Here is an 11,865-nt window from a genome sequence, read left to right as displayed (position 1 = left end):
GCGATCCGTCTTCCAATATTGAGCTACCAGTAATCTTGCAGCTGTTATAAGATTCAACATCAAATTTGTTTCTTTAACATCCAAATCTTCCATAATACCTAACAAAAATATCTGCGGTGTAAACTTTATCTTTTTCTTAAAAACATTTTGAATATTCCACCAAATTTTAATCCAAAACGCTTTTATTTCCCTACATGTCCACCAAATATGAAAATAAGTTGCATCTAAATTTCCACATCTCCAACACTTGGGTTGTAAATTAGGATACATGCACGACAATTTTTGAGGATCCAAATGCCACCTATAAAACATTTTATAAAAATTTTCTCTTAAATGTTGAGCTTGAGTAAATTTCACATTTCTAACCCAAATTGTTTCCCATTTATCCAATGAAATCGGTTCTTGAATATTTTGAGCCCATTTTATCATACAATCTTTAACCAATTCCGTTTCCGAATCCAATTCTATCAAAGCATCATAAATTCTCTTTATGTGGGCTCGAGATTGATTTTTAATCTGTTTAATCAAGTTTACATCCTGCAAAGTAATACCAACTTTTTGATCCAAGCTCCACCTCATTAACAATTGATTATAATAAAACCAAGAATATACGATATTTTCTTGTTTCAAATCCACTAAAGATTTAATTTGCCAATCTTGTCCTACCAAACTAAGTAATTCCTTATAGGAAATTTTATCCAAATTAACTCCTCTAGATACCCCCTCTAGGAATGGATTATTTATGGGGCTGTCTGCTCTCAAGAATGTTTGCCCATCCCATAAGTTCTAACAAGAAAGGTACACTCCAGATCCTTTCATTGAAAAAATACCATTGCATGAGAACCCAGGAGATTTGTCTTCTCGGGCGACCTCTGCTGTTTGGAGTGATCCTCCCCAGGACATACGATTGCCCCCCAACCCTACAGGCTTCTAGGAAGGTGGGTAAAGTCCTGGCTGTTCCTCCAGGCTTTGGGGTCAGGTTGAGCAGAGTCCCAGTGGTGAGTTGTTGAAGTTTTCAATTCTATTTATTATGTTATTGTTTACCATGTTTTAACGCATTATGGCATTTTAATGTGTGATGCTTCTTTGTCTATTGTGTGCTGCCTGGAGTCTCATAGTTTGAGTTAAATAGCCATATAAATGGCTAAGTAAAGTAAAATAAAATAAAACACCAAGATCTGTAAAAGAATATTCTGCTTCCTGCTGTGGTAACCAAGATATTTTTGGGGATCCTGCAAGGAGGGGCAGGCTTGCAATAACACTCCTGCTGTTGCTCTTCATCATCTGATACTATAGGACGTATTTCCTCTGAATTGTGGGGGTTTCATACAGTCATGTAGCCAACTAGTTTGTTAAGAAAATATTTGTTTTATGTAAACTATTCAAAATCTAACTTTAAAATGTTGTCTTTGTATAGGAGAAATATTATTGAAGCTGTTTATAACAGGCTGAACCCACACAGAGAGAATGAGGGGGTAAGTACTTCATCTCTGATTGCTAGATTTCCCTGATGCAGTTAAACCGTAATCTTTCTTTATGGGGAATGTTTTATATTTGAGTTTACAAGTACTTCAATATGCTAATGAAATTCCTTAAAGGTAAAAGTTGACCATAAATGATTTGTACTTCAGATATTTTAATATAAATGTTGTAGCATCATTCAGACCACAAGACAACCATATAACATTTCTTTAGGACTTTTATTTCATTTTTGTAATGTATTTGTGATACATATAACGTAACCCTAATATTAAGGGCTACTTTGCTAAATAAGTATTTAATCTTTTTTGTCTTCATGCTAGATGCTGATTAATTTTTTCAATGAGAATGAGGGGGGAGGATAATTATTGAGGGCACATTTATTAAACTGTGAAACTCTGGTTTCTGTTTGGGAATAATAAGGGAGGGAATGCAGACAAGGCTTGATACTGTGCTTGATCTGTAAATATTAACTAGATCATTCAGTCTTGGATGATTTGTTTATCTTTGAAACTTAGCTAGCCTCTGCTAAGTAGAACCATCTACAACTGTTATGACTTAAGTTCAAAATAACCCTTCTGAATGTTCTGGATAGTATAGCTACAGTCCCATCTTTAGTGAGATACAAATTATATGCTCTACTGCTTCCCAAACATTGTCAAACTATCTGAAACAAAGGGAGAGGTTTACATTAAAATTATAGCATCATTATGGATCTAACAGAAACCTTCTGGGTTCTATTGTAGTTTATAGTGTCTTGCAGTATTGCAGACCTTTAATCTTAAGATTCTGTATATAATTTGTTCTGAACATTTGAATTTCTTGCTTCAGGTTTGGGCCCAGTCAGTCTCCGTTTATAACTCCTTTCAAAGTTCAGCAAGCTCCCCTTATATTGTTCACTTATTTAATATTTAACATTTCTAACTGATAGGGAGTTTTGTTTTGAGCCATTTGATGTTTAAAGCTTCAGCAAAATAGTCTGAACGCAAAGAGAACTTGAAGTGTTATGTACGTATGTGTGGTTTTGGTTGCTACCATCAGCCTTTTCTGTAGATACTGTTTTCCAGCAGTGAGAACTTCAGGTGTGTGGATTTCCAGTGACCAGAATTCCCAGCTAGTGCCATCATTATTGAGAATTTTGGAAATTGAAGACTACATGTTTAGAAGTTGCCAGAATTGGAGATATTGCTAAATACTCCGCTAAATCCTTACATTCAACAAAATATTATATGTAGATTTGAAATCATTTAATAAGTAGATTACTAAAGGGGTAAAACAGCATATGAAGTATATATTTTTTAAAGTCTTGTAAAAAGCTATTAGACTGAACAGCTTAATTAAAATGAGCCATGAATGGAGGAGTTTTGTTGTTGAACTCAGCAAAATTAAAATGTAAAAGTTTTTTAATATTCAATCAGTCATTTGTTATATAAGTGGAACAACATCCTAAGAGAATGTGTTTAGGATGTCTACTTTCATGTAGAAATGTGCAGAGGCTTTTTTTCTTCTCTATAGCACACCAGAACAAATGGTAGGTTCACACATCACAATAACCTATAAATATAAGTTATTTAGATCTATTTAGTATAACATATGAAGCCAACTATAGCATTATATGAGTCAAACCATTGTGGCTTGAGCTACATATTATAAACCAGTCTAGTAGAATGTGTAAATCAAAACTATATGTACTGTTTCATATATCTGATACTTGAAATGCACATGAATATATAGGTGGCTACATTAGTATATCTAGTACAGATTTTGTCTATATTAATTAGCAATGACTCTCCAAAGTTATAGGTAGACTTGTTAGAGGTGCTTGAAATTGAATCTGAAACTTGTTTTCTCCCATAAGTTTAAAAATCAGCAATAGAGATTTCTTTCTTGTAATTTAACTTCTCATCTATATGATATTATTTTGGGCTCATTTGGTAGTTTCTGAATCTGCTTTTATGTGTTGTCAAACAGTAGTGGTTTGGAGAAAAGCCTTTTGAATTTTCTTGTGTTCTGTTTCTTGTAAATTGCCACAGTTGAAGAAGTAATGCTGAACCAATGAAAATTGGAAAAAACTGCAGGTTTCTCAGTTAAATCTAGTCTCTGTGTGCATTTTAACCCACACTTAAATAATATAGTGTCCCTATCTAAAATTGCTTTCTTGAGTATTAAAAGTTTTGCCTTTGTTGCTAAATTGACCTACAGTTTACTTTTCATTTCAGTGTAGAATGAAGATTGGTATCAATCTGTAAAGCAAGCACTTTATAAATATTTCTATATTGCTAAATATTCCCCCATAACAGTTAATATAGTTTCTCTAATAATACCAAGTCAAGTCCTCAAATTGTGTTTCATTCAGTTATTCTAATTGATACAAAATAGTACTCATATCTTAGAAATCTTGTTTTTGTTAGCTTGTTTCTATGAATTCTAATTCTCCTCCTAAGTTGCTGCTATATATCAATATTGTGCAACTTTGTGAAATTTCGGAGCTTACATTACAGGTGAGTATTGCAATACTAAACATCACATCAGTTGTAAAATACAAATTGTTCATATCCTGAAGAACAGCCTGGGTCTTGGTAATTGTGCTGTCAGTATTGCATGTAAGAAGAAAGCAGGTCCGCTTTAGTTAGTTCAGTTTTAATGAAAGAAGATTGGCCTTCTATTTTTACTTATTTTACATACCATGTTTTTGCAGTTTATTTCATATTTTTTTCTAACAGGGATCATAGGCCCCACCTTTATATCAAATCTGGTAATTGACTGCATGACAGCAGTCATTCAAATTTTGCATAAATGTATCTTTCCTAGTATTACCCAGACTTTCCATGAATTGAATCTGAGACCTTATGTACAACAGTTTTTCTAATGTTGCTTAGAGTCAGTATCAAGTGGACGCTTTGAAATAAGTATTAAAAACATTGGTACAGACATGCATGTATTGAAAAACAATAAACTAGATAGCAGGAAGGAAAATAGTAGAAATAAGATCAATTTTAACATTGCATGGTAGCATCAGTGTGGGATAACAGTAAAAGTCTTTATGAATTGAGAGTAAAATAATAACATCCTAGACATACCTTTCTAGGGAGTACTTTTCAGTTGGAAACCACCACTGAGGAAACCTGTACCTTGTCACTCATGGTACTGTTTGATTTTGTGGGGCCACCAGAGCTGTGATCTCTCTTCTGGTGGTCTTGGCTCTCCTAGGCAAAAGTAGCTTCGGTCACATTAAAATATGTCCATCAAATGTACCTTCTGCAATTATACATTTATATTTTAATGTTCTGTGTTTCAAAATTTACTGGTACATCAATACTGAGTGCTTTTGAAGTTTGATGTTAATGGCATTATTTAGAATCGGGATGTGAAATGATGCAGTTGACATGCTGGAGAAGGTTGGTTGCTCCAGATAAGTACTGTAAATAACGAGGATTGGATTGTGTAGGCAAGAACTGCAAACTTTCTTCCTAGTTTTTCTTCTAAACTTTTTCTAGTCAGTACCTGTCAGGTATAAAAGAGTATTTCACTGAGCTTGGTAGAAACTCTAGGATGAGGCTGGGTAGCAGGAAGTTCTGTATTTCTTAGGAATACTTCTTTTTTTGCTTTTAAAATAGTCCTTGTACTTTCTATATGATTTATGATACTTCCATTTTTATATAATAAAAGCTACTGCTACAGTGTCTTGCTTGGTTAGAATCTGAGTATAGCTTAAGTAAAGATGACAGAATGAATTTCAAAGAAAAAAATCATTTATATCCCAGTACCTAAACTATCACCAGTTTCTCAGGACTGGGCAAATTTGAAGAATATACTTTAAAAGGAGGATACAGTAATATAGAAACGCAGCTTATTACAACACCTTTTTTACATAATTCACTTGGGATTTCTTTTATTCCTTTAAAGTTTCTTACAAGATAATTTGCTTTCTGGTATATGTATTAACACATATTCTTGATAATCTGCAAAAGGACCTTAGATTAGGACAAAAGTATATTGATATGCTCTTTTGCATGCAACTATGTCTTTGGGAATCTACAAGTAGGACACAAGGGAAGCAGTCCTCTCTAACTATTTCTCTCCCCCCCCCCCAATATCTGATATATAAAGACATAATGCTTTTGATTGTTTGATTTGAATAAGAAGTTGGCTAGACCGGTGGTTCGCAACCTGCGGTCTGGGGGGGGCATGATGTCATCACAGGGGGTCCGTGAAGGCTTGAAGAACTGTTATGATTTAAATCTTGAATTAAGTCTTGGTAGTGTGTGGCCATGGTCCATGGCCATAAAAGTATTTAAATGGGGCCCATGATAAACACTGGACTAGACGCTTTGAAAAGTTATTTTAGATTACATTAGTATACCACATGACATAATTCCATATTTTATGTGTTGTGTGAAGACTTGGTGGGTTTTGGAGGTGGGGGATAGCCCTAAATTATATGTATCTAGTTGTATTAGAGAAAGCTGAGTTAACATTGTAAGAGAAAACTCAGACCTTAAAAGCATACAGAACCATGCTTGGAACTACTTAGGATTTTTCTTTTATATTTGGCTCTTGAATTTGTTTGGAGATAAGCCCATTTGCTCATGCTTGTGGTATGAGTTTGCTTAGAATATACTTAGAAAGTAGTACATAATATTCTAATCAGTGTAGGTGGCAGCAAACTTTCCATTGGCAGTTTTAAGTCGATTGGCGAAAACTTAAAAGGTAATTCATTTTACTTAAGCTGTTCACAAATTGTTGAGTATACTTATATGTCTTAAAACATAATATATAACTATTATATATATATAACTACGTATTATAAGTATTTATATATTACTTATATATAGAACAGTAAAAATATAAGTTATACATTAATGTCTTTATCTTGAACATCTAAATTATAAATTTTGTCCTGTCATCTAATTTCATATCTATGAAAATACTTTTTTAAAATCCTAACTCTCAAACAACCTTTTGCAAAGGAAGACTAAGTTTGCTTGAAAGTTGGCTTACTAGAAACCAGCACTTATAATTTTTAATAGTTTGTCAAAATGTATTAAAGATTTTAGAAATATCCTAGTTTAACTACTGATTCTGGGGTATTCAATCTTAAATAAGGACCATGAAAAAGCTGCAGAAGGTGCAACACAGGGAAAATTGGCAGATGCTCTCAGGCAAGTGAGAATTACTCATAGGGGAAACTACCGCCACCTTCTGGAAGACGTGCTCATTAGTTACAGGCTAGCTAAAATTGAGAGAGAAGAATCAGCTGAATCAGCTACGACCTCAACTTCAGATGGATCAAATAATCAAGAGACAGACTCTAAAGCAAAATGTGAGCACCAGCTTGCTGAAACGCAGAGCCCCAAAGAAGATTCAGAAATGAGTGATGAATAATATGATGAAATGATACAATGCCTTCATTCTCCTCACAGTTGCTGATTGTTTAGTTCTTATAATGTCTTGCTTTCTCCATGTTTGTTACGTCTTAGAAAGTTAGATTTTAAAACTTTTGTATGTACTGGCTACATGCATAAGAGGCATTCTGTGTATGTAGGGCATTCTTTCTGGGAACTTTAGCTATTATAAAATATAGTTTTAATAGCACTGTCACTGCTTGCCTTCTGCCTACGTGGAAAAGAGCACATCTGTGTTCTTAGTTTAATGGTCAAGAGATTTGATGAATTTAAATATCAGTGGTGTTGGATTAGAGTTTGATATCTAAAAGGAATATCACCTTGGCCATTATGCTAGGAGGAGACCTTACTTAAAATTTTGAAGAAGCCTAAAATTGCTATATTTAGCCATCATTTATAGTTTGTTGATTATAATTCACTTTCCATGATTGACAATGATGTAGATATTGCACGTTTGTATTTGACTTGTGGATAATTCATGTCATTTGCCTGTTTAAGTTAAGGCATGTTAATTTTAGTCATTTAAGTTGTCCTGTGTTATGCTAGACTGTAGTATGGACATTATAATTGTACCCAGTTTTCTTAATGTATCCAGGATGCACTTAATAGCACTATGTATCTAATGCCTAAAATGTACTGATAATTAGTGTTTATTAGTTATTGTTTACAATCAAATAAAAACATGTGGAATAATCTGAATGCATATTGACTTTCTTTAAGTAATCATGGTACTTTAATAGCTTTTATTGCTATTTTGTCCTAATATAGTAAATTCTATAAATAGAATCAATAAACAATTTTTCCCACAAATTTAGTGAATACACTTTCTACCTTAGGTATTTTTTTATTTCCTTATATTATGTACATGCACTGAAAAATATAGAAATAATAATAACTACCAAAATGTGAATTGATTTTTTAATTAACTTTATGAATGTAATCCTACCTTCATTGTCATTTTTAAAATGTTCATTTGTGGTAAAACAATTTCACCCCTCCTTCTGCAGTTTATTTTAATCAGCAAGCTAGCAGAAAACTCAGACAAACTTGATTGGTCATAAGGATTACAGTGGTTTAGTTTTTTCCTTGACAATATAATCTTTTGATCCTGCCATTAAAATGACAAGTAGAGAGAGTAGAAAAATAATGATTGAGCCTCTGAAGATAGAATCTAGTATGACTACTTGCTCATCTGTGCATGCTTTCTCTATGTAATAACTCAGAATAATATGGATATTAGTTTTTTTTAAGGTCAATATAGCACTAACAGTTTTTCTCTTCTTTTCCTGTAGGGTGCTGGCGATCTAGAAGATCCGTGGTAGCCTTACAGATCTACTAAAATGCTTTTGAATCTGAAAAAAGGGGGAAAAACTTTTAATCAGTTTTCTTCAATACAAGGGAAAAATTCTGGTGAATTTCCAACATTTTGTGAAATGGGCAGAAAGAAATTATTAGGATTTTCCATCATTTGTTCATATTTGTGTTTTCTGATATTGCCACTCTTAGCATTGCCTATACTACAGTATTTTTACCAGCCTTGGGCATATTGGTTACATCAATATGGAGCCAGAGCCCTAAAAACCAAGGAATAATGCTTGGAGCACTTCACTAAATGTACATAAAGTACCATGGGATTGTAGTTGTACCCTGAAGACACTATGTTTAACAAAACTTACAATACCTGCACACCTGAGTGCAAATAATTGTAACAAGACACTTATTTCACCTTACCAAGATGGAAATCTTTTACAGCTCTGGGCTTTGGAAGTCATTCAGTTGGGCAATATGCTATAGGATGTGTATTTTTTTTAATTTTTCCAGTTTTACCTGTATTACCAGACTGTTAGGATTTCCCTACAGTGTCCAAATTGTGATATGTTGCCTATTGCTTGCTTGAGATAAAGTGTATTTGGCAATAATATAAGGAGATTTTAGGCATCTAAACAAATACAAATTTTACGCATGTGTATAACACATCTTTAAACTCTTGCTACATCTTTTTAAACCAAACAACTTAATTTATGGTTAGTTGTAATTTGCTTTGACATCTCACTCATTGCTGCGAGTTTTTTTAAATGCTGAATATTTGCCTTTATTATAATGTAAATTGTGATTTTGTTCTAAATGTGGTTTTCTATAGTTTTTTTCCTATGATTTCTCTCAGCTTAAAAGAGAGGTCTTGTGTAATATGGGTATAATTTTTAATTGTTTGCATTATTTACAAAGTTCAAATTATCACTTTGAGATTACTATAAATACAGCTAAAATTATCTATTTTAAATCTAAGAAAATATTAGAGATATTTTCATGGGTTCAGTGACCTTTCATTTTATAAGCAATGGGCATGGTACAGAGTGGCCGTCATGTAAGGTACTTGAAGATTCTTAGTTTAATTCTATTTTTGCAATAACCTTATTTTTTTTCCTTAATTCTTTTGAGTTGTGCATGTATTGAGTCCAGTTAATGCTGAAAGTGGAGAAGAGTATTTATCTAAAAATAAATAAATAAAAGCTATTGGGGAGGGGAAATAATGAATGTATCCATCTGTACATGACTTACATGCTGTGGATGCCTTGTAAACATTTTCCTATTTGTTTAAACTGTGTTTCAAACGAGGATGTAATTGCCCTTGTGTGTAGTTTAAGCTAATGACAGTCATCAACTGGTTTTGTGTGAAATAAAATTCATGGTATTTTTCTGTAACCCTCCTCCCCCTCCCCTTACCTACACTTGAGTGTAAATCCTTGTACACTCTTATAACCTGGTGTCTATGGCCAGGTTCCCCAAACATTCGGTTATGTTTTTATTTTGTTTTATTAAGTTTTTTTGGCAGTGGGGTGGTCTAGAAAGGATTATTGCCACAATATATTTTATTTATTCATTAGATTTTAGTCTCGTAAGTTAAAAAGTGTTTTAAATGATGATGTTAACAGGTATTTGTCCCTATTGTTTTTTTGTTTCATTTTCCTTTGGGGGTTGTTAAAAGCTAGGGAACGAAGAATGCAACATGGTTTATTGTTCAGACTGTCTGCTCTGGTCTAATCCTGTACTGATAGTACCTTCCCAGTATGATATTGTGATGTTTCATACAATACAGTGAACATAACCAACTTGTTATCTTCAATAAAGGATTGCTAAAATGGTGAGAGGCCCTATTTTGTGGGAAAATAAAGAAAAAAATATTCAGTTCTGTAATAGGAAATTCCATATTGTACGTGTATTGTGATCATGATCTATAAGAAGTAATGAACTTGGGCCTTTATTGCAATGCTTGGGTTCAAATAGCAATCATGCATCAGTAATGTACAGGTTGATAAACAAGACCAGTAATGTGCAAATAGATGTAGTCCACAAATTAAAATCTGTACATTTCATTGAAACAAAAACAGTGCAAAAGAATTTAATATGGATTGAATGTTCAGAAGATAACAGGGCTTTATAACACATTGATGGAATAACTCAAACTCATACTAATAACAATTCTACTGAGCAGTTCTCAAAAATGTGATATTCAAATTATTGAGTTAACCATATTTCTAATAATAATAGGACTGAAGAGTTTCTAATAGTGAAAAATCAATAGAGAACTAAATTATCACTATTTCAGTGCATTACCCTTAGAAGCGGTATAGTTGACCAGATACTATTAACTAAGCTAGATCCATTTTCATTTTCATCAACATGCAGCTTAAGATTTTTTATTGCATGTCAAAACCAGTCTTTTATACCTATTGAATATCATAGAAACCAGAGTTTACAGGGGTAGTCAACCTTGGCTCTTTTATGACTCGTGGACTTCAACTCCCAGAATTCCTGAGCCAGCTGGCTCAGGAATTCTGGGAATTGAAGTCCACAAGTCATAAAAGAGCCAAGGTTGACTACCCCTGGTTTACACTGCCATATCTAAGAATGTAAACTTGTTCCTTTTCCAGTTAAATTTTTCAAAAGTATAGAATAATAATGAGTGTGCTGTAAGTATTCATACCAGAATGAAAAATCTAGATTACTAGTCATGAGATTGTTGTACTGAAGGAAATACGGTTATATTTATCAGTTTTCCTCTCCTTGAGTTTGCTCCCATTTTTGAGGGGTCAGGTAATGCTTCAAAATATAAAGGGAGATAATGCCAAGGGCTATAAGAAGTGGGAATTGGGAACTTTCCCTCTCTCCAGTAGGAATTTTTGCTAAATCTAGTCATTTCCATGAGTAGGAAGAGCCTTTCCATTCACTAAAGAAATGCTACAGATCCAAACCAGTAGATATGGACGGGTGATGCCACTAAAGTACAGTTAATCTATTCACTAAGATGTCCTACTTCAAATAGTCACTCTTGTGTAAGCTTTATTGCCAGAATCTTGTAGATCAAGTCAATGAGGAAATGTGTAAGATGAAGTGCAACCAAAACTATTTAGTAAAAGCAGTTACTATAACAATAATTTGATGCTGTTTGCAATTTAATGTAGGAATTAAATCTGTCAAATATATTTATAATAGGCTCATACTTATTGCCCTGAAACTCCATATGGCAACACTGTTTAAATTAATAGCTACTTTGCTATTTCCTGTAAAGTACTGGATTACTTGAAATATGTGCTACAAGAGGCTTTGACTCAAGTTTGATGCATTAGATGAATAAAGCTGGACTTTATTTTATGGCAGTAGTCCCAGCTGACCTGTCTCTATAGAACAAACTTCTGCCAGCCATAGTGGGATGTGTTCATCTTACTTGTAGACCACAGGTGTCAAACTCGATCACATCACGTGACGTATCACAATTTTTTTTTTCCTTTGAGAAGCCGGGGTGGGCGTGGCCTGTGCTTGACTCATCTGGCCCATGGGCCACCAGTTTGACACCCCTGTGATAGACTGTCAGTTCTACTGAAAGTTGATCTTAAGCTACATCTTAGCTTATTTCCAAATTAAGCCTTTCTACTTAATGCTGTTATTACCACTGCCAGCTGAATTGGTTTTAAGCTACTAG

At 33.6% G+C, this 11,865-nt stretch overlaps 1 protein-coding gene across 2 annotated transcripts in view; it reads left to right on the top strand.

Annotated features, from left to right (window-relative positions):
- Window positions 1-10,028, top strand: part of PPM1B (protein phosphatase, Mg2+/Mn2+ dependent 1B) — a 77,938-nt gene extending 67,910 nt beyond the window's left edge. The window contains exons 6-7 of one of the 2 annotated variants that reach the window (XM_015813087.1): window positions 1,418-1,475; window positions 8,177-10,028. In XM_015813087.1, the coding sequence (XP_015668573.1) occupies window positions 1,418-1,475; window positions 8,177-8,206 (88 nt within the window). In that variant the 3' untranslated portion in view covers window positions 8,207-10,028. Of the gene's footprint in view, window positions 1-1,417; window positions 1,476-6,585; window positions 7,576-8,176 lie in introns of those variants that run through there. The other variant, XM_015813086.1, reaches the window with a different exon arrangement.
- The last annotated feature ends 1,837 nt before the right edge of the window (window positions 10,029-11,865 follow it).

The sequence above is a fragment of the Protobothrops mucrosquamatus genome, unplaced genomic scaffold, assembly GCF_001527695.2.
Source record: "Protobothrops mucrosquamatus isolate PMUCROS unplaced genomic scaffold, P.Mucros_1.0 scaffold134, whole genome shotgun sequence".
Classification (NCBI taxonomy): domain Eukaryota; kingdom Metazoa; phylum Chordata; class Lepidosauria; order Squamata; family Viperidae; genus Protobothrops; species Protobothrops mucrosquamatus.
Note: the sequence above shows the minus strand (reverse complement) of the source record. Positions and strands in the feature narration are given on the sequence as shown.